This window comes from Ochotona princeps, chromosome 16, assembly GCF_030435755.1.
Source record: "Ochotona princeps isolate mOchPri1 chromosome 16, mOchPri1.hap1, whole genome shotgun sequence".
Taxonomy (NCBI): Eukaryota; Metazoa; Chordata; class Mammalia; order Lagomorpha; family Ochotonidae; genus Ochotona; species Ochotona princeps.
Window position 1 is genome coordinate 53,126,614 of NC_080847.1, and position 27,680 is coordinate 53,154,293.

At 60.5% G+C, this 27,680-nt stretch overlaps 1 protein-coding gene across 1 annotated transcript; it reads right to left on the minus strand.

The window, feature by feature from the left end:
* Nucleotides 1–38: 38 nt before the first annotated feature.
* Nucleotides 39–27,290, minus strand: SYMPK (symplekin scaffold protein). The gene is made up of 27 exons (XM_058674116.1): nucleotides 27,109–27,290; nucleotides 23,963–24,086; nucleotides 23,777–23,842; nucleotides 22,678–22,731; nucleotides 22,511–22,584; nucleotides 20,864–20,990; nucleotides 19,992–20,241; nucleotides 17,356–17,526; nucleotides 15,982–16,221; nucleotides 14,568–14,722; nucleotides 13,225–13,375; nucleotides 11,954–12,158; nucleotides 10,875–11,025; nucleotides 9,624–9,859; nucleotides 8,141–8,222; nucleotides 7,927–8,040; nucleotides 7,138–7,285; nucleotides 6,331–6,491; nucleotides 5,450–5,558; nucleotides 5,151–5,251; nucleotides 4,583–4,673; nucleotides 4,231–4,332; nucleotides 2,030–2,217; nucleotides 1,161–1,337; nucleotides 941–1,036; nucleotides 347–727; nucleotides 39–232 (listed from the first exon to the last, which is right to left on the minus strand). Exons 2-27 carry the CDS (start codon nucleotides 24,065–24,067, stop codon nucleotides 95–97), a joined length of 3,873 nt encoding a protein of 1,290 aa, XP_058530099.1. The 5' UTR covers nucleotides 24,068–24,086; nucleotides 27,109–27,290; the 3' UTR covers nucleotides 39–94.
* Between the last annotated feature and the right edge of the window lie 390 nt (nucleotides 27,291–27,680).

The window sequence follows — 27,680 nt, forward strand, 5'->3', positions numbered from 1 at the left end:
CCTTGCACCTGCCAGCACGCGCAGACACAACACCCACACCCGGGGCACCATTCCTTTATTTTATTTAAGGCAAAGCACCAGCCCCCACGGCCCGTCAGCTGTTCCCCTTGGCCTCGGGCTCCCCGGCGTCCTCCGCGGCAGGGCTGGGGGTCTTCACGGCGTCCTCCCCGGCAGCGGCAAGGGTCTGGGGGCTCCTCTCCTCCTTCGAGCTGAGCCCGCCCGGTGCTGCCTCCTGGGAAAGTGGAAGGCCAGGCGCGCCCAGCGCCCCTTCAGCCCCGGCCCCGCACCAGTGCCTCCCCGCCAGCCTGCTCAGCCCCAGGGAGTGTGTGGAGGGGGTTCCCTCTACCTTGGGCAAGGGTCCCTCAAGGCTGGAGTCGAGTAGCGCCGCCTCACTCAGGCCCGACTCGCCATCCACGCTGATGAAGATGCCTGGGGTCTCACACTCCGGCCCCTCCTCCCGGAAGTCCATGGCTTCTTCCGAGGGGGAAGGGCCCGACCGGGCGGAGGAGGAGGAAGAGGCGGCGGCGGCGGCGGAGGAAGACGGGGCTCCCGCTCCCCCTGGCTTCAGCTTCTCCTCCTCCAGCTGCCGCTTTAAGGCCTTCTCCTGAGCCAGCCGCAGGCCGATGAGGTCCTGAGGCGGCCGCGGGGTTGGAGCCGGGGCCGGGGCTGGAGTCGGAGCTGGGGCTGGGGCCGGGGTGGGGGCCAGTGCCAGGCTCTCCAGGTCGTCCTGGGTTTGGGGATGGGCACAGAGGAACTCAGAAGACAGCGGGAAGGGGAGCCAGGGCCCACACGAGGAAGCAGGCAGGGTGGGTGCAAGGCAAGAGGCAAGGGACAGGGTCCCCACCCCTCTGGAGCAGGGGCAGCTGGCAGCCCGGTCGGTGGAGGATGGAGCTGGGAGGCACGGACAATGAGGTGTACGGTGGGGCCGGGGGCACCTCACCTCCTCCATGGTCCCCGCAGGTGCCTCCTTGCCCTCGGGCTCCTGCTTGCCACTGGCTTCCAGGATGGCCATGATGGAGTTGGGGATGTGCGCTTGCTGGGTGGAGAGCGGGGGGGGGGGCCATGGAGAGAGCTGGCTTCTTGCAGCTGGACACCCCCTCTTCCCAGCGCCAGGCGGCTGGAGCCCCGGGATACCCGCCCCCAGCACCACCTTGGGGTACCTGGTGGGGGGTGAAGGAGCGCACATGTGCCAACAGGGGCTCGCGCAGCTCCGGGCACTTGTCGAAGACGGCCCCCAACTGCTGTGGCGGCAGCTGCAGGATGACCTGGAAGCTCTGCGGCTTGGTGCGCTGGCAGCACTTGATGAAGCCTTCCCACACCTTGGGGTACTTCCACACCTGCGCAGGACAGGGAGGGGCTCTCAGGAGGGGCCACAGGGGCCACACCAGCTACCTCTGGCATCGGCACAGCCCCAGACCTTCCTTCTGAGGCCTTGGGATTCCCAGCCTTGGCCGCCAGAGCCTCATGTGGGCCACCCACATCCTGTTCTGGGGCGACAGGGTTTGAGTCCCAATTTCGCTTCCCTGTTTCCTGGTCTTATGCACCCTGCACGTGCTGGCTCAGTGCCTAGGTCTCCACTCGAGATCCCACTGAGACCTGGGTTACACTGCGGGCTTGGCCTGGTCCAGCCCTGGCTGTTGTGGGGTTTGGGAAGTGGGAGCTGCAGAGGACAGCTGTCTCTCAGGGAAGAAAAAAGAAAACCAAGAGTTCCCCACTCTTCCCAGAATCTTCCCTGAGCCCAGCCACCAGCTCGTCCTATTCCCACAGCGGCCTCGAGGGGGCGACATTGGCCATGCTAACCAGCGGCGCCTCAGCCAGATGTGGCCACCTGTGCCTGCATCCCACATGGGGCTTGCTTTCCGACACGCTCGTTCTAAGCAAGCCCCAATTTCTTGAACACTGGCCGCAGGGTGGCTTCCCTGGGACACAGAGCACCCCAAGCCTGCCACTCCCTCGGCACCTGTGGCTGTCCTGGTCAGAGACCCCTCCCTGGGGGCTGCACTCCTGCCAGTGGGCGTGGGGGCGTTACCTGCTTCATGATGAGGCGGGACAGGATGTTCATGACGAAGCCCCCAAGGCGGGGGTACATGGTCAGGGCCTGGATGACGGTCCGCATAAGCAGCATGGGCAGGGGGCTCTGCTCCATCAGGTGCTGCATCACCACGGCCAGCACCTCCGACGTGTACACGTTCCGCTCCGCGAAGCACAGGTTGGTGGCTGCGGGGAGGCGGAGAGTGGGCCTGTCCCCTCCGTCCTGCTGCCCCCTGGCGCGGAAGCCCCACCCCGTCCAGCTGCGGGCCCCAAAGCTCCCAGGGAGACAGGAAGACACCCCCCAGCCCCACTATCTGGCCCAGCAGACCACCCCATCCAGGGTCTTGGGTCTCAGGGAACTGCAGACTCTGCCCCAGGACAGGCAAGCCTGAGACTGGGGAGCCCCCACCCTGGGGAAGGGGGAAGGGGTGAGGACGGGAGCTCTTGGCCCCTAGCGATGACGGCTGAGGCTAGGAAGGTGCACTGCCCATCTCAGGGGCCCCTCTGGCACAGCTGGGCACTGGAGGCAGGCCCCTGAGGGGCTGGGAGATGGCCGGCTACCTGAGGCCCATCGGAGCAGGGGTTGGCGCAGTGGGGGGATGTGGAAGGGACACGGGAGGGCTGCCCGAAGGGTTGTGCTCCCTCAGCCCCTGGACCCTCAAGAGATGCTGCTCCCCCAAACACCACTGCCACGTTGAGTCTGTCAGCCATAAGTCTTTATTGAGCCACAAGAGAGGCCTCCAGCCCTCTGGAGGCTCGTTGGTGAGGGGGCTGAGGTGAGGTGGATGGTGTGGCAGGCAGGGGCCACCCCAGGAGCCCCATCTGCACACAGCCAGGCACTCCTGGGTTCACCTGCTCTTCCCCCCCCGACATCCCCCTCCCTGTGTCCCACCCCACTGCATCCTTCCCCTAGGGACGCCCCCCAGCCACCCACCCAGTCCATACAACCGCTGGCTGTGGGGAAGGGGACATCTCACAGTTCAAACCAGACCGGGCCCTCCCGGAGGCCCTCAGGAGATCCAGGCCAAGCCCCCCTCCCCACTGCCTGTGCAGCTCCATGTGGGTGGCCCAGACTGTTACAGACCACAGCTACAACTGTCACAGCCCAGCCCAGCCTCCGGGCCAGGGCCCCTCTGCCCTCAAATCTGGGGTTCAGCTACTGCATCCCATTTGCTTACCTCCTCTCCCTGGTCTCAGCTGACACAGCCCTTCCTCCAGAAGCCCTCCCTAATGCTCCACCACCCTGGCTGGGGCAGGTGACCCTGGGGCTGCCCCACTGCAGCACTGCCTGCCCCGCTCAGCGGCTTTTCCTAACTGCTGGGCCGGGTCTCCTGATGGGGGAGTCTCCAGCCTGAGAAGTGGACAGCTCCCGCCTTCACTACGAGGGGCTGTTGGGGGGTGGCTCCGCTGGGGAGTGACAGGCCACGAACCCCAATGGCGCCCCACAGGAACAGGGACCTGCTGTCACCTCTGTGGCCACCCGTGTGCTGGGACAGGATGCCAGTGAACCCGGCAGCATTTCATTGGGCCGTGGAGCTGCCGAGCTGGCTGTGGGGTGAGCCACCCTGCCTCAGTTTACCAGGGGGGCAGAACTCCTGGACAGCCCCCTGGGGCCCTGCAAGCCCACCCTCCCTAGCGGCCCCGGCGCCTGCTGTGCTGTGGATCTCTGCCATCCTTCTTGCTCACAGACTCCCAAGAGAACTTGCCCAGGAAGTCGGCAAAGGCCCACCGGGGCTCCCTGGGACAGGCAGCTGGCCCCAGGGGAGGGCCGCCGCAAGGCCTCCACAGCCTTTGACAGGGAGGGTAGGAGGAGAGCAGCTCTGGGAAAGTGGCTACGGGGGGCAGGACCCTCCCCATGGCCCCTTCATGAGACTTGATGGTACTTGGCCACCACATCCTCAGCTGTTGGGTGTCCTGACACGATCACATGACCTCCGAGCCCTCTGCTTCCTGTCTACAGAATGGAAGTCAACACACAGGGGAGGGGTGCTGGGCTCCGCAGGTTGTCAGCGAGCACTGGATTCCTGGCAAGTGCTTGGCAGGGACAGTGACCACAGGGGACAGCCAGAGCTCACTGCCAATCCCAAGCTGCTGTGGCCGGCTCCACGGCCACTGCCTGGGCCCATGCTAGCAGCAGGTACCATGGGAGGGAGGCAGGGTGGGCTGTGGCAGGCAGGTCTGGGGGGACAGGAGCCTCACCTTTGATGATGGACTTCATGTCACACTTCACTGAGTCGATGTTGTGCAGCGCGATGAGGAGCTCTCCGGGGTTCAGGGGGGACAGGGCTGAGTTCCCCTCACCTGCAGCAGGGGGAGCAGGGGTGGGGGGAGACAGGGAGGAAGAGATGGCACCAAGGGGGCCGGGAGGACACCCCACTGCAGCCATCTAAGAAGAGGGCAGAGGTGGGCTCTGCTGTGGGGTGTCCTGAGCCCACAGGCTGGTCCCCCGAGCCTGGACCCCCTAGCCCACACCACTGCAGCCTTCTCAGCTGTAGATTTCTCCCCAGCTTTGGCCTCCCAGTGCCCAGCGCGGGGTAGAGAGCCCCCCTACCGTGCTGGGTGCCCAGCAGGCGGTTGAAAACCTCCTTCACCACAATCGGGTTGAGTTTGATGAGCTTCGGCAGGGCCTGGATCACCTCCTTCTGCAGGGCCGGGGGGCCGGCGGGCCGGCGGTCAGCTGTGCTGCCCCCTCCGGGCAGGACACTGTGTCCTGGGGCCCACCCTACCCCTCTGCCCCCTGGGGCTGTCCCCCCATCTGAGGCCCTGTGCTCCTGTGCCAGGCTAAACACAGACACACACACGTGCACGCGCGCTCACCACCAGGCCCCCTCACCCCCCAGGCTATGGAGGGGCAGCTCATCCTCCCCCTTCCCGTCACCCTGGCTGATGGAGGTCCTGGGAGCAGACAGACTGGGGCTGCCCAAGAAGGGACTTCTGCAGACCTAGGGACAGTCGGGGCACATGTCACGCGTGTTTTCACACGCACATGGGAGAGTCCTGTGACCTTCGTCTCATGGGTGAGCCGGGAGTCTCTGAGATGTCCTAGACCTGCTCCACAGACTCCCTGTCCCACCAGGTCCGCCGGGGGTGGGCGGGCAGCCAGCAGCCGAGCCCCCTACCTTCTCCAGCCCGTTCAGCACTGGGATCAGGAAGCGGACGTCAGGCAGCCGCTTGTGGTAGAGGTCCCGGACGCGCTTCACCAGCTCCGGGGAGGGCGGGACTGCAAGGCGAGGCGGCAGGAGGTTGTTGGGAGGCAGGGAGAGAGACAGGGCTGGGGGGGCAGCCTCAGCAGGGATTCTTGGGCCTCTAACCTGTTCCTGGGAGGGGGAAACCCTCCCGGGGACCCAGCTGCTGTGCTCCCCAGCATGTGGGAAGCAGGGGGCAGGAGCGGGTGGTGGAGAGCAGGGGTCAGGGGCACCTTTGTCCGTGAGGCTGTGCAGGCAGCGGGTGACGAGCGTCTCTGCCCCCTTGGGACAGTTTTCCACGAGCAGCAGCAGCTCCGGCGAGTTCATGCCCATCCCTCGGATCTGAAGGCAGGGAGGGGGTTTGGGGGCATCAGGGTGGGCACCCTGGGAGAGGGTGGGCAGCTGCGGGGCCGGGGTTGGAGAGCTGGGGGCCAGGGAAGGCTGCAGGGCCGCTGTCTGTGCTGTGGGTGTGGGGTGCACCCAGCCTGAGGTCTCAGGTCTTGAGGAAGGCTTGCCTGGCCCCTGTCCACGCCCTCTATGACCACCCTTGCCCCGGCTGGGCTGCTCCCGGAGTCGGTCCCACCGTGAGCACCACAGCCAGGGAGCCTGGCCAGGCCACTCCTCTCCCCAGTTGGCATCCCTGGGTATGAATGAAATGCCAGCCCCTGTCCCCAGGGGCTCGCTGTCCTGCAGCTTGCCACACACACTGGCTGAGGAAAGCACTGAAACTGGATGGCAGGCACGCAGGGATGAGGCCACTTCCTTCCAGATCGCTAATGTCAGGGCAGCTGACCCCTGTCCACCCATTGCAAGGGAGAAGGCAGGCGCCACCAAGTCACCCCTCACCGGGGTCGCCTGGCAGCAGGCAGTGGGTCCTGCCCGCTGGCGCCCCTGGCTTAGAGGCTTACGGGAAGTCCCTGCAGCAGCCTGGGCCCACGCTGGATGAGCGCCCCCTCTTACTGAAGGTGACAAGAGGCGCTGAGCGAAAGAGGGAGGCAGGGCAGGATCCAGGGCTGTCCCCCCAGGCATGAGCAGGCACAGATGTTGCAGGGATGTCAGGGATGCCATGTGAAGAGCAGTCAGGGACTCAGTCCTGCCCGGCCTGGGGCCTCACCGGCTGCTCGATGACCCTGAGCACCGTGCGCTTGATGTCGGCGATGGCCTCAGTGTAGACGGCCGCCAGCTCATGGATCAGCTTGTGGTTCTGGGGCAAGAGGGCCAGGTACAGGTACAGGCACTGCTTTACCGTCTCCTCGGTCCAGGGTGCGGCCACCTCTGACAGGGGCAAGGATGGTCATCAGGCGGGCCCAGGTTGTCCCTCTCCAGGAAGCGGGGGCAGCGGGGACAAGGGGAAGCAGCAGCAGGGGACTGGGGTCAGGAAGCAAACTGTCGTGGGATGAGGAAGTGGCCAGTGGCTTCCCAGAGTCCCAGACAGCGGGGAGGACCTTCCTCATGCAGACTCCGCCCCCCCGGCCCTCAACACGAAGCCCCCTCCTCTGGTGAAGAGCCCCCTCGCCTATCCCAGGGGCCCTTTCTTCGGGTCACATGTCACCCGCACTGGTCCCCAAGTGCCCCCAGCCTCTTACAACTGACCACGCTGGGGGTGCCCTTGCACGTCTCCTGGGAAGGCCTTCCACTTCCAGGGTGCCCTGGCACTCCTGTGCTCCACATCCCAATCTCAAACCTTTCCATTCAACTGTCCCTTTACTAGGGGTCCGAGTGCCACTCTACAGTTCTGGAGTGGGGGCGGGGGGTGAGGCTGGGGCTTTGCTGAGGGTTCTGGCCTGGGGTGGTCCAGCCTGGCCCTTGTAGGTGAGCCAGAGGTCCTTGTCCTGTGGGCTGACCATCTCTGGCTGTTCCTGCGGCCCAGGCTTGGGCCCCAGCAGGTGCTTGGACCACGCCCCATGAACCTGCGCCCCACCTGTGTCCTTGTCGGCGCCAAACAGCACAGACGGTGGGTTGGGATGGACCAAGAGCTGCAGGTAGTTGAGGGCAAATTTCTCCACATACTCTCGCAGCTGCTCCTTCTCATACATGCGCTTGATGAAGAGCAGGGCCTGGGAGCGCACCTGAGGGCAGCAGGGGCGCAGGGAAGGAAGTGAGGGTACAGCTGAGGTCCCTGTCCGGGCTGGCTGCGGGGACGGGGCACCTCCTGGCCCAAGGCGGGCCATGCACCAACCATCTGCATCTCGTCAGCCCCGTGTACTGCCGCCCTCTGTCTTGCTCACAACGCTCAGGGGAGCCGCCGCTTCCTGGGGTTCCTCCAAAGCGGCACTGCTGCCACACTGCCCTGGCTCTGCCAGTTGGCACGAGGCTCTCAGGCCTGGAGTGCCTGCAGCTAAGCCCCATTTACTCAGAGGCCGTCTGATAGAAGTAGGGGTGGGGATGGGTCCTGCACATAGCAGGTGCGCAGGGGCAGGACCTGGGCCAGGTGTGCACAGCCACCCACCTGCTGCTGAGGGAGCCAGCAAGAGGCTGGAGGGGGAATGGTCAAGGGGTCGCCTCAACTACAGCTACACCCTCATCCTGCAGAGAGCACACCCACTTCCCCATGTTCCGATTCTCAGCTCACATGGCTCCTCCATTCAGGAAGCCTTCCTCTCTTGGAATGGTTCCTGGCCTATGTGCACAGCCAGATGGGGCAGGGACCGTGGAGGAGGCCAGGTGGTCACCCGGGGCAGAGGGCATGGCCTGGTAAGGGCTGGCTTACCTTGTCCTTCTCATGGGAGCTGAGGTCCAGGAGGACGTGCAGGTACTGGAACTGGCGCGACGGACGCTTGAAGATCAGGTCCCGGAGGGTGGACATGCCCAGGTAAGTGCGGCTCTACAGCGCAGGAGGGACCCAGAGAGCTCAGCTCCTGGCACGCGCCTGCGCCATCACTCCACCTCACACATCCTTGCCCCACCCTCCTCGCCACCCTCACCTCATCCTCGCAGTACTTGCGGATCACCTCCAGGGCACTCTCGGTGATCAACGGTGCCTCCAGCACCACCTTGGTGAAGATCCTGCCGGGGTCGGGGGAGAAGCAGGGCCCAGCTGCACGAGGCTGCCTGGATTGCCTGCCTGCATCTGCTCAGCGCATTTAACAAAGCTGTGCGTGGGGAAAGGGTGATCCGGGCAGGCACTTCGCTGCAGAACTCCCTACGGTCAGGAGGAAATTCCTACGGGGCTACGGCACTGTTTCCAACACCTGCATCCCGTGAGAACGTCACTTCCAATCTGGGCTCTTCTGCTTCCAATCCAGCTTCCCGCACATGCACCTGGGAGGTGCAGCCAAGGGCCTAGGAGCTGGGGCCCCTGCCACCTCACAGGGGGACCCTGATGGAACTGCAGGCTCCTGCCTTCAGCCTGGCCAGCCCTGGACGCGTGAGCACCTGGGAAGTGACCCAGTGGATGTCTAATAGGGGAGAACATTCCAAGAACAGCCCATTGCTAAGGCCTTCTACTAGGTACATTTGAGGAATAGTCGGCCACCGTGGCTTTGGCCTGGGGGTGGGTGGCAACAGGCTGAAGGTGCTGGGCCCAGCAGGCCTTCCTGATGAGACTGCATGTTACCCTGGAGCGATGGGGAAACATGGACACTTCTTAGTAGGGAAGTGTGCACACAGGTCCATGGTACCAGCTGCTCCCAGGGCTCCTGTGAGGACGCCAGGTGGGCAAGCCGGAGGCAAGGAAGAAGTGGAGAGGAGCCAGGGTTGTGGCACAGGGCTCTAAGCTGCTGCCTGCAGGGCCGGCACCCCTATCAGAGCAGTGGCTTGGGTCTTGGTGCCTCCGCTTCCAATCCAGCGCTCCGCTCGTGTGCCTGGGAAGGCAGCAGAGGATGGCCCGAGTGCTTGGGTCCCTGCCACTCACATGGGAGACCTGGATGGAGTTGCAGGCTCCTGGCTTCAACCTAGTCCAGCCCTGGCCACTGTAGCCACTTGGGGAATGGACCAGGGAAGGGCAAGTCTCTCCAATTAAGTAAAGCTTAAGAGAAAAAAAAAAAAAAAAAAAATCAGGTGGAAGGTAGTGTGGTGTAGCCGGGTTAAGTCGCCTCCTGTGTCACAGGCATCCAAATCAGGTATCACTTTGTGTCCCTGCTGCTCCCTACTAACGGGCCTGGGAAAGCGGAAGACGGTCCAAGTGCTTGGGCCCCTGTGCCCTTGCAGGAGACCTGGAGGAAGCTCCGGGCTCCTGGTTTCAGCCTGGCCCAGCCCTGACTATGCAGCCATGTGGAGGGTCAACAAATGAGGCAGACCGCTCGCTGCCCTCTGCCCCACCTCTTCATATATAGAGAGAGAGAACAGGCCTGACCCACAGAAGCGTCAGGTGAGAGGGTATTTCTGGTTCCCAGAAGCCCACAAGGTGGGCACCACCACTGATACAGGGTAGACACAGGCCAGCCGAAGGGGCAGGACCTCCCTCACCCATCCTTGGGGTCCGGCTTCTCCTGGAGGCCGGAGAGCAGGCGGATGAGGCAGTCCTCGTACTTGTCCGGGGTGCCCGAGGCCCCCGCTGCCAGGTAGGCGTTGTACTCCTGGTAGAGCCAGGCGAAGGCCAGGTCCAGGCGGGCCCGTACGTCCTCTAGGATGAAGGACAGTACCTCGGCCTTCAGCCCTGAATCAAACTGCGTCACCAGGCTGGCCAGGATCTTCACACGCACCTGCGGGAGAGCGGGAAGCGTTCAGTACACTGCTGCTCTTCCTGCCTGCCTGCCTGGGAGATGCGGGTTGGAGTGAAGCAGGCGAGCCCATGGCCCCGGGATCGGCAGGCTCTCACTGGTGTGGCTAGACTGGAAAGAAAGGAGGGGTACAACCACCCACTACCTCAGAACAGAGCCCAGCTCACAGTCAGAGGACCTGGACGGAGCTCAAAGACTCCCCTAATCTAGGTGCTTGCCCCGGGAAGGAGGGGGCACAGGGGACAGCCAGGGGAAGAGTGTTCCTAAGAGATGGGTGGAAGTATTTTTAAGAGGACATTTCTGAGGTTCTAGTGAATTAAAAGTTAACTTCAGGGGCCGGTGCTGTGGTGGAGCAGGTAAAACCACTTCCTGTGATGTCACATGGCAAGGTGGGCTCCCCTACTTCTGACCTGGCTCCCCGCTCACAGCCTGGGAAAAGCAGCGGAGGATGGCGCCCACTTAGGAGGCCCAGATCAGACTCACTGCTCCTGGTTTCAGTTCACCCCAGCCCTGGCCACTGAGGGATCTGGGGTGTTGAACCAGCAAACAGATCACTACCTGGCCCCCTCTCTCTCTGTAGCTCTTCCAAGTAAAGAAACATTAAGATAAAAATAACTGACTTCAGGAAATAAGGAAAAGGGCACATGGTGAAGGTCCTGATACCACCAAGTAGCAGAACTGGGATGGTCAGGGAAGATGTGGATCTGCACCCTAGGGAGCAGGACATCAACCTGGAGGGGTGACCCACCCTGCCCGCCCTGCCTACCTAGCCCCCTGTGCCCTTCCCGCCCGCCCTGTGCCCTCTGTGGCCAGTGCTGTGCTTGTTCCAGACACGTGTGCATCTATGGCCCCCAGCGTCTCAGGGCGAGGCTGCAGCCACCACCATGTGCTTCACGGCGCACGGATACGAGCTGGGGGCAGTGGCCACGCACCAGGCCCGGCACCTGCCCAGCACTGAGGATGGCGCCTGGAGACGGGCGGAGGGGCCGGCTCACACCTGGGCTGCCCCGCTGCAGGCAACGGCCTTCTCGGCCCGCAGGATCCGCTTCACAGCGCCCAGCTTCATGGCCTCCACCTGCGCGTCAGTCAGGGGCTTGAGCACATCACTGAGACGGAAGATTTTCTTCCGGCCACCAGCACCCGTCAACCTGCGGGAGAGCAGGGACAGAGATGGTGATGAGAGCCCTCCTGCAGCCCAGGCCGGGCTGGCCACACGGAGACACCCGTCCCCACTGGCCCTGCAGCCTGCCTGCTGCGGCGAGTGGTCAGGAGCAAGGGCAGGTTGGGGTGCTCCATGAAGGGCGCGAGACAGACGGTTGGTGCTGCGGGCCTGCTGGCAGGAGGAACCCACAGAGCTTGAGGGAAGGGCTCTGTAATGCTTGAGGGGAACCTGCACAGGAGCAGGGGAAGCTCAGAGTGGGAGGAAGGCGCAGGCGTGGCTGGGGCTGGCTGGACCCTGCAGCCTGGAAGTCCTGAGGACAAGGACAGGAACAAGCAGTGGCCCTCACCACGCGGAATGCTTCCTGGGCCCCATTACCCCGCAACCCAAGAGCCACTCACTTTAGCTGCTTGCTCCCCACTAGAATTCTCCCAGTGTCAGACATGAGAGGGGACGCTTCTATAGAAAACTAAGTCCGAGGGCCTGGTGTGATGGCTCAACTGGGTAATCCTCGCCTTACAAACGCCGGGATCCCACGGAGGTGCCAGTTTGTGTCTTGGCTGCTCCATTCCCTATCCAGCTCCCTGCTTGTGGCCTGGGAAAGCAGTGGAGGATGGCCTAAGGCCTTGGGACCCTGCACCTGTGTGGGAACCCGAAAGAAGCTCCTGGCTGCTGGTTTTGGACTGGCTCAGCTCCAGCCATTATGGTCATTTGGGGAGTGAAGCAAGCTAGCGGACTGAAGATTTGTCTCTCCTCTCTGTACAGCTGCCTTTCCAACACAGATAAACAAGACCCCAGGGTTAACAGCAAGGGCTCTGGAATTGCAGAGAACCTGGCTGGGACCTTCTGTCAGACCACACATGGGGCTCACACATGGGGCGCAGCCGGAGGCAGGGCTCACAACCTGGAGGACTTACCGCGGCTGCGTGACAGGAATGATGGGCTCCGGCCTCCTCTTGGCCTGTGGCACCTCCTCCTCCAGCGGCGACATGGAGCTCAGGGAGCCCACCACCGAGATGGCCTGGCCCTGGACCGACAGGCGCCGCTTGATGAGCACGCTCTCGGGCTTCGCCACCTTCTCCTCCTTGGGCTCTTCTTTGCACTGCTTGGTCTGCTCCACGCCTGAGGCAGGAGGCACAGTCAACGGCACATCAGGACCAGCTGCCCCATGCAAGGTCCTCCTGGTGTGCCCAGCTCTGATGCCAGCCCTAGTTCGCAATTTAGTATACATTTTAGTATACATTTTGTGGTGGCTCAACAGTCTAATCCTCCACCTCCAAGTGCTGGCATCCTGGCTGCTCCACTTCTGATCCAGCTCTCTGCTTAAGGACTGGGAAAGCAGCAGAGGATAGCTCAAGTGCTGGGGCCACGACACCCATGTGGAAGACCCTGAAGAGGCTTCCTGGCTTTGGATCGGCTCAACTTTAGTTGTTGTGGCCATTTTGGGTAGTGAACCAACAGATGAAAGATCTTTGTCTCTCTCCAATCTTCCTTTCCAATAAAATAAATATTTAAGAAAAAAAATCTTACAAAAAATCTTAGTACACATTTTATGAAGAACTAGAAGACAGGCTCCTGGCTCCGGATCAGCTCAGTTCTGGCAGCTGTGGCCATTTATGGAGTCAATCATTGGACAGAAGATCTTTCTCTCTGCCTTTCCCCCTCTCTGTATATCTGACTTTCCAATAAAACAATTAAATCTTAAAAAAAAAAAAAAACAACTCATGGAAAAGAGAATTCAATGATAGATGTGTTCTCATACAGAGTGCTTCCAATCCATGGAGAGCTACTGCCATGGGCTTCCCAAAGATCCCCTAGCAGGTAAGAAGAGATGAAGCTAACCCGTGGGGTGAGGAAATGCGGACAGGCTACAGGGGGCTGCCCTGAGTTTGCCTGGGAAGCAGCAGGAAGGTTCTGGTGGGGGGTGTCCCGTGTCCTGTGCACACAGACCAAACCTCAGCTGCACTGCCACCCTGCACCACACTGTGAGGGGCCGAGACAGCTCGCATGCAACCCCCGTCAGCCGGCAGCAAGGGGGCAGGCAGTCTGGGGCCCCTGGGATCTCAATCTCTGGGTCTACGAACCCATCATTCACCTGCAGGGCCACACGTGGGCTCTCACACCAGCAGGAGCGCTTTTCCGGCAAGCACTGCGACCGCCGAGCCCGCTGCCCCTGCTGGACACTCACCGGGCCCCAGGCCGGCAGCTGTCATCTGGGTGGCCATGAGCCGGGCCAGGTGCTTGATCTGGGCTTCGGTGCCTGCCGACTCCACGGGCGTGTAGATGGCTTGGAAGGAGGCGGGCATGGTCTCGGGCAGGTACACCATGCTGATGAGGACCTGAGGGATGTCCACGAGAACAGCCACTCCTTAACTGTGGGCTCTGCGAGGCCAGGACACGGCCGGGCCCGAGACTGTGCTCAGGGCACACTGCACAGTGTGGGGCCGAAAGAGCGCCAGGGGAGGAGCCTGGAGGGCTGAGTAAATGGCATCAGTAAGGGCAGGAGTGGGCTAGCTCAGAGCGAGGCCCTTCAGTGGGTTAGCTCAGAGTGAGGCCCTTCAGTGCAGCCCAGGCTGAGAGGCAGCAGAGCTAGTACCCTGGCCAGGAGGGCAAACGGACTCAGTGAAGACCCTGTGGGCTGGACACTGACTCGAAAAACAAGTCAGCTTGTGCTGTGGTGTAGCAGTTTAGCTACTGCTCAACACGCCCGCATTCTGCATCAGAGAATGTGTTCGAAGTCCCAGCTGCTCCACTTTCAATGCAACATCTCACTGACGTGCCTAGAGGCAAGGACTTGGATCTCTGCCACTCAGGGAAGACCTGGGTGAGCTGCCAGCTCCTGGCTTCAGCCTGATGCAGTTCCAGCTACTGGGGGAATGAATCAGTAGATGGAAGGTCTCTCTCTCTCTCAAATAGAACAAACTTTAAGAAAAAACAAAGTCAAATAAACAAAACAAAACCCAGCACCTTAACAGAGCACCCATGTATTTTAATAACGGGGAACCAAAGATAATTTTAAATTCTCTACACATTCCAAACCTTGAATGTACATCTTGAAAGCTAATGACCCTGGGACCCATATGTGCCCCCAGGTTAAGGGGAGGCTGAGGGGGAGGCGAGGGCCTCTGGGTCTGCCAAGCCATGGACACTGCCTCAGGGAGGACGGGTGCCCTCCCACAGGGTCGGTCAGGCAGGCAGTGGTTTCTTTTCAGGATAGACAATCTTTGAGGAGGGCGCTGCCCATCCTTCCCCACCACTGCCCAATCCCCAGCAGCAACTGGTGGGGTTCCTGATCATGCTAACTGGTGTCCCCCAAGAAAGGAGAGGTAGGAATGCAAACAAGGGGGTGAGGGGGTGAGATGGAGACTCGGGGCACCGGGTGGTGGGAGTAAGCCACAAGCAGAAGTCCATCCAGAGCCAGGAGGGGCTGCCAGGCCGCCCCTCCAGGACGGAAAGCACCAGGCGGAGGTAGGCAGCATGGAACGGATGCCAGGGAAGGCAAGAGGGGGAAAGGTGCCCAGCCATCCTCACCAGATTGGCCACGTTGTCGGGCGTCAGCAGGGGCTGCAGGAACTCGGCCGTGATGTCTGTGTCAGACTGGCCTGAGATTTGTGCCGAGGCCTTGGACGACCCCGACGGGCCTGGCTCCAGGTCCTTGTCCTCATCATCCTCTGCCAGGTTGGGCTCTGGAATCAGGGAGAAGAAGACGCTCGCCTCCAGACCCAGGAGCCCCAGGGACCTGAACAGCCAGGCTGCAATCCTGACCTCCCATCACAGCGTCACACAACTTTCTGGGCCCCAGCGCTCCTCATCTGGCAGATGGGAATGAGCAGGGCCCCTTCCAGATGACCTCACCAAGCCGGAAGAAGACAATGTCTAGTTAACAGAGTTCTGTCCAGTGCTGGGTCACAGGCAGCTTAAGCCCACAGTATCCCATATGGATCCCAGTTCAAGTGCTGACTGCTCTACTTCTGATCCAGTTCTCTGCTCATGCGCCTGGGAAAGCTGGAGGATGGCCCAAGTGTTTGGGCCCCTGCACCCATGTGGGAGACCTGGAGGAAGCTCCTGGCTTTGGACTGGTCCAGTTCCAGCCACTGTGGCACTTGGGGAGTGGACCAGCGGACGGGAGATAACTCTCTGCTTCCCTAACTTGGCCTTTCAAAGAAATAACAAGTTTGCTCGAAGTCAGGATCTCATGGTGGGGTGAGGGGGGGTGAGTTCAGGGCCAGGGTGGGAATGCTGCTTGTACCACCTATGGGCCAGTCTCAACCCCACCCCGGATCTCATTAGGGGGCACCCTGTGATGTGTCAGTCACACCTGAGTGAGGCCAAAACCGAGTTCCTGGCTCCTGGCTTGGCCTGGCAGCACCAGCTGCTGCAGGAATGCGGAGCATGAGCCAGCAGGAAGCAGCTGGTTGATGTGCTACAGCCATACTTGCTAACAATTTTTCTTTGAGAGAGAAATAAGGACCTCCTCTGGTGAGGGGGTTGGGGGAGGGGGTGCTCGCAAAGCAAGTGACTCAGGTCTGCCGACCCTGCACTAGCTGCCCAGCCCACCCCTCTGCACAGGCAGTAGTCTCCCGAGTCCTCGCGTGCTCTCTGTCCACACGCAGGGTTGACAAACACCCGCTGGCTGTCAGTACCAGCCCGGGACTGACAGAGGAGGAGGTACTGGGCTGGGTTCTGGTGGGACTAGCATGCCGCCAACACAGGTCTTGAGAATTTTTTTAAAGCATAAGAAAAAAAAAAAATCAACCTGCCCAGTAATAATGGGCACATTCTTTGCTCAAATGACGACTTCTAAAACTATCCCCTATCCAAAGGAAACCAGGGCTCCTTAGAAGTAGTGACAGCATCCTGCGAAACAAGCAGAGAGTTCCATGGCGAGGCGCGCGTGGCAGGTGCTCCGTGGCCACCCCGCCAGCCAGCCCGGCCCACAGCTCACCCAGCTTCATCTTCTTCAGTGCAGAGTCCGAGTCGTCCCGGGGCCGCTTGCGGGCGTCCCTGCTGCTGGGCATGTTGCGGGCGATCTCGGCCTGGGGAGTACCCAGGTCCACCAGCAGGGTGGTGATCTGAGCCTGGAACTCCAAGGAGGCCGGGTGCTTGAGGACGCTCAACAGGTGCAACTTGAGGTTCTTGCGGACGCTGCTCACCTGGGACTTGGCCAGTGTCGGCGGGAGGTTGGCTGTGGGGACAGCAGCGGCGGCTCTGGACGACCTCATGGTGTGTGTGGGGGGCAAGGGGAGGCTGCTAGACCCACCTCATATCCTCAACCTTGGGCCATGGTCCTACAGGCATCCCCAGGGGATGTTCTTGGGACCAGAGACCTACTGCGTGGCAGGCCCTTGAGTGTTCCACCACTACCAAGCCACCTTAACAGAGCGAAACTCACCCTGCCTTTCAGTAGGCAGCGTCTTGGGTCCCCGCACCTCTGCCCTGGCAACCCCAAAGGCCTCTCCTAGGGAAGGCTACCAGCACCTCCAGAAGGTCCCAACTGAACCCCGGCAACAGCTACTGGCCGGGTCCCCTCCCCCACCACCTGCGTGACCATCTAGCGGTCACCTTGACGAGTGGCGGCCCGTCAGCCGGCGCAAAAGCACGTCTGGGCCGGAGCCTGCTCGGCACCTACTGCCCTTTCAGTCAACACCACTCCTGTCCTCCTGTGAAGGAACCATTCTGAATCCATCCTCAGTCCAAGTGGGCAGGAGAACTGAGGCTGGCGAGAACCCCACCAGTCGCTGGGTCACAGTGATTGGTTCAGACACAGGGTCACAATCTGGCCTAGCCAATCAGAAACAATGAACATGGGCCCATGGACTTCTGCTGGAATGACTGTGGAGGAGACCCTCCCTGGCCCCTGGGGTTGCTATGTGGATGCATGCAAGCCTGGAGCCTTGCGGGTAGGTGGGGGCTGGGGGAGTCATCCCTGGTTCCCAAAGATTCAGAAACTGAAGTCAACATGAAGAAGGCAACAGGCATGAGGGGAGAGACAGCTCCCTGCGTGTGCACACTCCCACCCCGAGCCCAGAGAAGCCAGGGCCCCCACGTCCCTCCATGGAACATCTGCCCTCAGGTTTTCGGCAGCCTGGGGTGGGGAGGCAGAGGCTGAACCTCCAGAAGGACTTGTGATTTTCAGATCTTCCTGCATGTAGCGCAGTGCCAGCGCTGCCTCGGAACCAGGGCTCTGTCCAATACTGAAGCAACCTCCCTCCCACAGGGAACCCCACCTTTGTGCCCACATCCTGCTAGGCTGCCGAGCACTCCGGGGCGCAGCACCTGGCTCATGTCTGCTCAAGGAGGTAGGGGGGCATTCACCTACCGTGCAGGGTCTCATAGGCCTGGATCACCTCGGACATGAACATGGGCCTCTGGCGGGCGATGTTGGCCAGGGAGCCCAGGGCCGTGGTCAGGTTGATGGAGGAGATGGCCGGGTGCACCATGAACTTGAGCAGCTGCTCCAGGGCGGCCTTGCCCTCTTCCCACAGCAGATCTGGAGGAAGGACCCAGAAGCCGTCAGCAGGCCTGCTCTCCCAGGATCTGAGGGGAACAGGCTGGTTTGGGAGAAAGCTAAAAGAGAACCTGGTATCTGGATGGCTACAAACAGCAGGAAAAACAAACAAGGTGACAGGTCCACGAGACCACTGGTGAGCACAGGGATACTTCAAAGGAGTGACAACAAGAGGCCTTGAGTGCCAGCATCGCAGGGCAGTGGCGAAGCTGCTAGCTGCAATGTCAGCACCCTGGCTGGGAACCAGTCCAGGTCCTGGCCACTCTACTTCTGGCCCAGGTCCTGCTGATGTGCCTGGGAAAGCAGCGCCTGACGGTCCAAGTCCTTGGGCTCCTGCACAAGTGACAGACCCTGATGGAACTGGAGGCTCCTGCAGTGAACTGACTGACTAAAGATTTCTCTCTCTGTGTCTCCCCCCTCTTTTGCAACTGCCTTTCAAATAAATAAATACATATACTTGTTATGGGCTAAGGAGTTTAGTGCTTGTTAACCCAGGCAGGAACACAAATTGGGCTTGTGGCTAAAAACACCTAGACTAATTGGACTCATTTCTATCCAATATCCTGCTAAATGACGATGTGGGGGAGAAGAGTATACAAGGAGAGGTGAAGGAGCAATAAAGTGAGGCTTAGGAGAAACTTCCACCATCACTGGTCTCCTGTCGGTGCTTCATCCCCAGACCCTCTCTCCCTGTCCACGTTACTGGCTCTGCTGGCGGGAGCATATACTTTTAAATTTAACAACAACAAAAAACGTGAAGCCCATCTTTCTAGACATCTTTCACACAAAACACCTCAATGTTTCATTTGAAAGAGTGAATGACAGAACTGCTGGGGTGACCTAACCACACTGTGGACCTCAGTGCAGCCAATTCGGGGGCAATGCAGCTATGCAATGCTCTGCTGCACACGCAACTCAGACACCTCATGTAGATGCCACAGTGAGGAACGCCCCGTCACCAGTACGAACACTGTGAGAGCCCAGAGCCTGCTCCGGAGTGGAGCCAAGACCACCATGCTGAGCGGATACAGCACAGGCCTGGCCTTGGGAACAGCAAGGGAAACAAAGTAACCAAGAGAGAAATACTTCGTCAAAAAGAGTTGAATGAGGACACAAGGAACAGAAAAGCAGGGGCCTGAAGGAAACCCAGCGCTGTCACCAGGGACTGCCCCTGGGAGCAGGGCTGGAGCAAGGCTGCCACTCCCCCGGCTCTGCTCCACCTACTGATGCCCCAACATCAAGAGGAAACCAGAGTGTGCGATACCACACCTTTGTTTATTCTTTTTTTTTTTTTTTTAAGATTTACTGGAAAGGCAGATTTACAGAGACAGAAGGCGTGACAGACAAAAAGATCTTCCATCCGCTGGTTCACTCCCCAAATGGCCACAACAGCTGGAGCTGAGCTGATCCGAAGCCAGGAGCCAGGAGCTTCTTCTGCATCTCCCACACTGGGTGCAGGGTCCCAAGGCTTTGGGCCGTCCTCGACTGCTTTCCCGGGCCACAAGCAGGGAGCTGGATGGGAAGTGGCACAGCCAGGACACGAACCAGAGGCTATATGGAATCCCAGTGCATGGAAATATTTAGCTGACAATTGTACCAGGCCCCTTATTTAATCTTTTGGGGGAGAAAATTAACATTAATTTATTTGCTTTTCAATTTACAAAAACAACAAAATATAGTTCACCAGCAAATGAAGTTCAGAGGGGCCAGCAGTGTAAGCAGCAGGTCAAACCACTGCCTAAGCTGTCAGCATCTCATACGCATGGTTCAAGTCCCAGCTGCTCCACTTCCGACCCAGCTGCTCCACAGCTAACATGCCTGAACAGGGGCCCGGCGCCGTGGTCTAGCGGCTAAAGTCCTCACCTTGAAAGCCCCGGGATCCCATATGGGCGCCGGTTCTAATCCCGGCAGCTCCACTTCCCTTCCAGCTCCCTGCTTGTGGCCTGGGAAAGCAGTTGAGGACAGCCCAATGCATTGGGGCACTGCACCCGCGTGGGAGACCCGGAAGAGGTTCCAGGTTCCCGGCTTCGGATAGGCGCGCACCGGCCCGTTGCAGCTCACTGCATCGGACGGAAGCTCTTCCTCTCTGTCTCTCCTCCTCTGTGTATATCTGGCTGTAATAAAATGAATAAATCTTTAAAAAAAAAAAAATATGCCTGAACAGCAGTGGAGGACGGCCCAAGCGCCTCTGCCCCTGCACGCACATGGGAGACCAGGATGGAGCTCCAGAATCCTAGCTGTGGCTTGGCCCAGCCCTGGCTCACGAGGCCATGTGGGGAGTGAAACCAATGAATGAAGACCTCTCTCACTCACTCTCTCTTCCTCTCTGTGCCTTTACCTTTCAGAGAAATAAAAAGTAAAGCCAGGGCAGACAAAGCGGGTGAGGGAGGGGCGCACGGGAACAGGTGCGGCGCCCACAGACGGCTCCATCGTTGGCCGGCACTCACTGTACTGGATGTAGGGGTGGTCCCGGGGCACGCGGTCCAGGCTGATGTCATGCTCCTGGCGTCGGGGTATCTCGGAGTCGGCCATGCGGGGGGACAGGGTCACAATGAGGCCCTCCACGAACTTGATGGCGTGGGTGCGGATGCCATCGTTGTCGGAGTCCAACAGCAGGATGATGTCCCCGGCCATGGCAGATACCATGTCCCAGCAGGCCTCCTGGAGCTCACTGATGACCCGCGACTTCACCATCCACTGCAGGGGCCACGGAGGGACGGCAGATGGAGAGGGAGCCAGCACATCAGCCACCAGCACCCTTCGTTACCACCCAGAGACCCAACAAAGAGCTGCTATTCATTCTGGGTCACAGCGACTGTGGCACAGCTCAGCCCCAGGCCAGCACTGGGCGATGCTGGGGGCAGGGCCCAGTGGGAGCCAAGACGTGTCGGCCAGCTCTGCACTCACAGTGACCACCCAGAGTGGCGAGGGCGACCGAGGAACGGTGACACCCATCTGCCAAGGTGGCTGAGACGATAAACAGATCTGTTCATCCAGATGTTCAGGCCAGCAAACATGCTGCCGCCCTGTGTTCTTCTGCTGTCCTGGCCCACAGTCACACCCACTGGACTCTATTAGGCTCGGCCCCCCCGGGAGCCCGGCTCGCGTCATGTGGGTGACTGCTGTGCCTGCCACGTTTGCAGAATGAATAAACCAACGTGCTCTAGGCAACTTTCTGATTCAGAGGACAGTGCTGGACCTGCTCGCTCTCCGCTCCCACTGACCGACCTGCGGTCAGCCCTCAACACCGAGAGGCTTGTGGGTGACCGAGGCCTGGAGACACAATGCTCTGGGGGAGGGGGTGGGCACGGGCACGCACCTGCAGGGCCACCTTGTAGAGCTGGGTCATGGTCAGGATGGCCTTCTTCACCACGTTCACATTCTCGTCCCTCAGCAGCATGTTGAGGTTCGCGATCAGCTTCAGGAGCAACTCGATGTCCCGCTTGCTGTGCAGAGAGGCAGGGGGACAAGGCAAGGCCGCCTTAGGGTGGGGGGCAGGGGGACAAGGCAAGGCCGCCTTAGGGTGGGGGGCAGGGGGACAAGGCAAGGCCGCCTTAGGGTGGGGGGCAGGGGGACAAGGCAAGGCCGCCTTAGGGTGGGGGGCAGGGGGACAAGGCCGCCTTAGGGTGGGGGGCAGGGGGACAAGGCAAGGCCGCCTTAGGGTGGGGGGCAGGGGGACAAGGCAAGGCCGCCTTAAGGTGGGGGGCAGGGGGACAAGGCAAGGCCGCCTTAGGGTGTGTGGAGGGGAGGGGGCTATTCTGGGGGGGTGGGAGTCTGGAGCCCAAGAGGGAAGGGCACTGGGATGGAGGGGGTAGCTGTCTCGGCTGCCAGCCCATCTGGAAGCCGGGGATGAAGCGTGGCACCTCTGGGCTGGGCTGCACCAGGTGTAGGGAGGCCACTAGGTGACCGTGGGAACTGCAGTGAGCCAGTGATGCCTGAGGACTCTGCAAACGGCCACCCTTTGGAGCACTGTCTGTCGCCAAGGGGAGCCATGAAGGACGCGGCTGAGCATGCGCAGTGACAAGGCCAGCCCCAAGCTCAGCACAGGGTAGGTAACACCCCAAATCAGGCCGTCACTCAGGAGGTCACAACCAGGAGACGCCAGGCCAGCGCTGTGAAGCAGCTAGCCAGCACCAGCACCGGCTGCTTTCGCTCTCCGCTGCCCCTACAGCCAGACACAAATGCTGGTCACAGCAGGCAAGGGGCACGGCAGGTCTGCTGCCAGTCTGACAGGCTTGTGTGTGTGTGATTTCAAAGAAAATATCCCAGCAACTCTGCTGGTGAAGCAGCAAGCTCCGGAACCTCAGACACGGCTCTATTTCCAGCCATGCAGGACCAGTCGGGTGACCCTAAGGAAACTCCCAGGCCTCAGTTTCGGCCTGGGTTACAGGGTCAGGGAAGCCCTGCACGGTGCTATGCCCAGGGCTGACTAACAAAGTGGGTCCAGCGTCTAGGACAGTGCCCAGCAAACAGAACACCATGCCAGGGGCAGGATGGCAGGGTATGGCTCACTCCTGCCAGTTGGAGCTCCCAGCAAATGATTCATGGACAAGGAGGCAGCGACGTGGCCAACTCACTCAGTGTTCTGAACCTCAGCCTCCCCCTCCGTGAGAAGACAGTGACCCGGACACAAACCGTGTGGACAGCGGGGGACAAGCCCTAAAGGCACCTAACTCAAAGTGGGCACGTGACTGTGCAAGGTGTACTGAGCATCCAGCAGGGTCCATCCCTGGGTGCCCTGCCCACAGAGTAGAGACACCCTCTCCAGGGGAAGAGCATCACCAGGCTGCTCCCATCAGCCTGAGCCACTACAACCACCACACTACAGGCTGGGAACCAGAGGCTGGAGGAGTACATAGGAGAGGGCCATCTGAGAAAGCACCCCAGAAGTGAGGGAGACCGCCAGGAGCCAGGAGGCCAGCTCCCCCGGGGCAGCCCCCAGCAGGGCCCCTGTGCTCCCCCGTACCATGCCTCCTCAATGAAGCCGATGACAAATTTCCGCACTTCGATCGACTTGTCTGCTTGGAAAGCGATGATCTCCTGCCAAGGCCAAAAAAGGGCCATCAGTGAGGGGCTGGACCAGGATCCCCGTGCAGCCCCACCCAGGCCCCCGGTCATCCCTCTGTCCCTTACATCCAGGAAATTGTCCAGCAGCGTGGGGTCTTTGTTGATGATCAGCTCCTGGACCTGGAGGGTTGGGGCGGGGAAAGGAAGACACACATGGTAACAGCACTGACACGTGGGGGAAGGCGCAGGGCAGGCAGGAGCAGCTCAGCCCCCGTCCTGGTTCTGGGACACCCCCAGGTCAGTCCTGGACTGGCAGCCTACTCTCTCTGAGCCTCAGTTTATGCTTCTGTAAAATGGAACCTTAAACATCAGCTCACAAGGCTGTCGGGAGGCCTCCACGGGATCCAACAAAGTGCAGGTCCCAGCAGGCAGGAAGGACCTGATGCGTGGGGGTACCCCGGTGCTTCCCCTGCCCGAGGTGGCCCCTGACCACCAACAAGCAGCCTGCGACAGTGACAACCAACTCCTGAGACCCACGGACCAACAGGCTCTTTGCAGTCAGCTCCTGCCCAGGACACCCCGGGTCGACCTGGGCCAGCCAGGACCCCTGCTCCTGGACCTCAAGGTGCTGTTGCCAAATGACTGCTCTGTCACCTGCAGCGGAGCACGTCAGCATCCACTCTACTGCAGATAGAGTCAGCTCCCGGGGCCACAGCCGACTGCACAGCACCACTGCAGTCTCCCAGGGTCCCGACCCCCACCCTGCCACCTCTGGGTTCTAGGGGTCCCCTGCCTCCCACTCCGAACCAGGTCCAGTGCCCAGGTTGCGCACGCCCCCGGGCCTCTGCACACCCTTTCACGTCATCAGCCTGAGAACCCTTTCTCTTCCTCTTCCTCCAGGAAGCCCTCCCTGAGCTGGGGCAGGACCGGCCTCAGGGCTCCATCCCCCTCTCTGTGGGGTCACCAACTCTGGGGACGACAGGACTTCTGCTCCAGACTGCACGCTGGCAGGGCGGAAATGCAGCGCTGTGAGGATGAGCACGGCGCCCTGGACGAACGACCCGGCCCTGGAGCCTGCTGCTTTCGGGACATGTACGTGGAACCCTCTTGCCTTGCAGAACTTAGTGCAGCTTGGCCACCAGGGCAGGCACACACTCCAGGCTTAGGTGGGGACACTGGAGTGCCACTCCCCGAGTTGTCACAGATTCCGGTCCCCTGCCCTCACCTGTCTGAGCACGGTGATCTTCGAATCATTGGTGATCAGTGCTGCTTGGTTCAGGAGATCCACTACCTGCAAGGCGGGATGGACAGGTGACCGGGCTGGCCTTGCCGGCTCAGGCCCCCAGGGCCAGGTCATCCAGGGATGCCAGGTGTGCAGGCCCCTGTGCGAAGCCCCTCGCGTCGCACTTACCCGCTCTGAGGTGGTCATGCCATCGATGCCTGGGCCCTCCTCTTGGGTGAAAAACTGCGACGCCACACTCCGGCGGGTGACACTGTCCCCGCTGCCCGTTGCCATGGCTGCCGTCAGAGGCTCCCTGGGAAAGAAGAGGCAGGTTAAGCTCTGGGCAAGCTGTGGACAGACTGGACTGGCCTGCTCCCCCCACAGCACCCACAAGGGGTGCCTGCCACCTTCCCAGCCTGTGCTTGCCCTGCCTAGCCCTTCAAAGTCCCTGCTCCCCGCAGCCAGGGTCTGTGCTCAGGGCTTGTGCTTGGGGGTGGGAGAGGGTGCCTACTGTTTCTGAGGTCAGAGGCCCAGCTCGAAGCCTCATCTCCAGGACTTTACACGTGGGGAGCTGACCTTAAGCACGGCCTGACCGGCTCACCAAATGGGGGCACACAGCAGCTGGCTGCCTCCAGGCCTCCTAGCTGCCCACCTGAGCTAGACTCCGGCCCAGGTGCCTCAGCAAACTGCATTATTTTCCTTCAAAATTGATTTGTTCATTGACTTTGAAAGGTAGAGTGACAGAGAGAGGTCGTCTGCTGGCTGGTTTACTCTCCAAATGGCCACCACGGGTGAGGCCATCTAGGTCTCCTGGGTGGGCTACATGGGTCACCCAGCACACACGGACACAGACACAGACACACAGCTCATCTGTAAGCCCCAGGGAAGCAGGGCTTTCCCAGTGGCTGCATTCCAACATCCTCAGCATGGAAAATACTTAGCGCCTACTGTGTGCTTGACACATCTGCTGTGTGAGCCAAGAGGCAGAGAAAGACTCCCCTCCTACAGGCCTCTGGATCCCTGCCCTAAAATAACAGCTAATGCTACATTTAACCGTTACCCAAGGCAATTCTAATGTTCTATACACTCCACACACCAGGTGTGATGTTTTACATTGTAACTGATTAGAGACAGGTCTTTTTTTTTCTAAGATTTATTCATTTTATTACAGCCAGATATACACAGAGGAGGACAGACAGAGAGGAAGAGCTTCCGTCCGATGATTCACTCCCCCCCCAAGTGAGCTGCAACGGGCCGATGCTGCGCCACTCCAAAGCCGGGAACCTGGAACCTCTTCCGGGTCTCCCACGCGGATGCAGGGTCCCAATGCATTGGACCGTCCTCAACTGCTTTCCCAGGCCACAAGCAGGGAGCTGGATGGGAAGTGGAGCTGCCGGGATTAGAACCGGCGCCCATATGGGATCCCGGGGCTTTCAAGGTGAGGACTTTAGCCGCTAGGCCACGCCACCGGGCCCTAGAGACAGGTCTTGTACCCACTGGTTAGGCATCAAGCTGAAACCAAGTGCCTGGAACTAATAGGGACTGGAGCACATTTGTGTCAGCACCCGCCGTCATCCGGGGCATGAGCTTGGAAGTCAGACTTGGCACTCACATATGGGCTGTGCGTACCCCCAGGCAGGGTCTTTCCCACTGTGCCACACACAGGATCCTACGAACTCCATTTACAGAGGAGGAAACTGAAGGCCAGGAAGGTCAAGTCCTGGGGAACAGGTAGCCGTGGCAGACCTGACCACTGCGTGCTTTCTGACAGCGATGGTGTGTTCCCCTTCCCGCCCCTCACCTCCCCCCCCGGCAGGCCAAGGGGTACAACTGCGACACTGCCCTCATGGCCACCGGACACAGAGACCTTCCCAGCTTTACATGACGACACATTGAGACCCAAAGAGAAGCGGCTTCCGCTCTCATTTCTGGGCTATCCTTGCATTTAGTCATCTGTTTTGTAAGGTAGATATATATTCCCTTTCTGAGTAGGTTACCAGATTACGTATTCACATTACACTTGTCACCATATGTCAGAGTACACATCAAGCTTACTATGAAAACACATCCCTGCACGCCGGCAGCAGTCCATACATTTTGGGCAAAGGCACGTTATGAGGGTCACACAGAAACAGCCTAGAGGGTGCCACCCCTGCACAGACACACACCATGTGACGGCTCAACTGGCTCACCCCTCCTCTGTTTGCAGGTACCAGCATCCCCTATGGGTGCCAGTTCATGTCCCAACTGCTCCACTTCCCATCCAGCTCCGTGCTTGTGGCTTGAGAAAGCTTTGTGGGACCCTGCACCTGCATGGGATATCTGAGAGGGGCTCCTAGTTTCAGATTGGTTCAGCTCTGGCTGTCGCAGCCATTTGGGGAGTGAATCAGAGGACGGAAGATATTTCTGTCTTTCTCTCTGTAACGTTTGCCTTCCCAATAAAAATAAATAAGTCATTTTCAAAAAATTTCCTAAAACATGTGTTGTCCTCCGGGAAGCCCACTGGGTCGGGGACAACCTGCCCCTGTCACCTTGGCCGTCTCCTCCATTCCTCCCATGGTACACTGCTTTATTCCGGGGATGTACCCCAGTGTTTTCTGTCTGACAACGAGGAACAGTGTCCAGTGTTCCCGCAGATTCCCAGTGCACCTGCCACATGGAGGACGACCAGTTTTGCCCCAGCCCACAGGGGGCTGAAGGAGGATTTCTCATTCATTCATTCATTGATTCAATCAACACAAACTGGGCGTGACAGCTGGGAGCACGGGCACAGTGGGTTCCAGTCCCAGCTCAGGGTCAGGCATCCATCAGTCAACGCACAAATGAAGGTGTAAACTGTGAGAAGGAGGAAAGGGACGGTGTACTATGGAAGACGGTTCCCTGGCAAGACGTGAGAAGGGAAGGTGGGAAGGTGGGAATGTGGGAAGGTGGGAAGGCAAGGCGGTGGGGGGCCTGGCAGAGGAAGTGACGTGAGGGTGGGCGTCTAGGCCAAAGGATGGATGGGAGTCAGCCAGGCAAGGATAGGATGAAAAGGATGTAACGGGCAACGGAGGGCAGCCCGTGCAAAACCCCTCCGGCGCGGGAAGGTGCGCGGTGCGGAACAGGGGCGCAGGCGTCGGGCCGAGCCCACCAAGGGCTGAGGGCTGACGCGCTCTCCCCTGGAGGGGCCACGCTGGAACTCGGCCCCCCTCGAGGGCGAGCCCGAGGAAGGGGTCCCCAGCAGGGATGGGGGGCGGGGGAGGAGCGCAGAGTCCCGAACGCCGCCCGACCCTGCCCGTGCCCGCGCCCCTCCGCTGCCCTCACCCCCGAGGCCCTGACGCCCGTGTCCCGCTCACCGCGGCTCGGGCCTCCGTGCCCCTCGCGCCCCCTCAGCAGCGCCTCTTCGCAGACGCCGCCATCGCCGCCATCTTCCGTCCACCAAGGGGACAGCGCGCACGCGCCACACCTGCAGGGCGGTCGGGAAATGGAGTCCAGACCACGGCCCGACTCCGCCTCTCCCTCCTCCTCCTCCTCCTGCCATTTCCGGCTGTCGGTTTTTAGGCCTCCTGGGAAATGGAGTGCCTCTGGTAAAGGCGTCGGCGGAACTGGTAGTTGAGGCTTCTGGGAATTGGAGTCCACGGTGGTTCCGAGAGCCTGGACGGCTAGCTGGCCGGCTGGCTGATGTCCGAACGTGGCCGGGGCAGCGAAGCTCCTGGGTCTTGGAGGTGGTGTGTTGCCCAGCTGAGGTCTGAGCGGAACCCCTGGTCCTTCTCATTTCGGACCCTGATGTTGTACCTCGTCTGGAGTGTTTCCACCCGTCGGAAGTCTGTCTCCCCCGTTGGTCCAATGCAGTCTCTTAGGGGTCCTCATGGTGACCTAGCAGTTAACCCAGGAGCGCGCTCCCCACCCTCTCGTCTTCCGCCGCAGT

Coding starts and splice junctions, on each gene's coding strand:
- SYMPK (XM_058674116.1), bottom strand. CDS start 24,067: ATGGCAACGGGCAGCGGGGACAGTGTCACCCGCCGGAGTGTGGCGTCG. Junction 13,376..14,567: donor CCGACAACGTGGCCAATCTG/GTGAGGATGGCT, acceptor GACATCCCTCAG/GTCCTCATCAGCATGGTGTA. Junction 8,223..9,623: donor AAGCCGGACCCCAAGGATGG/GTGAGGGAGGTC, acceptor CGACCCCGGCAG/GATCTTCACCAAGGTGGTGC.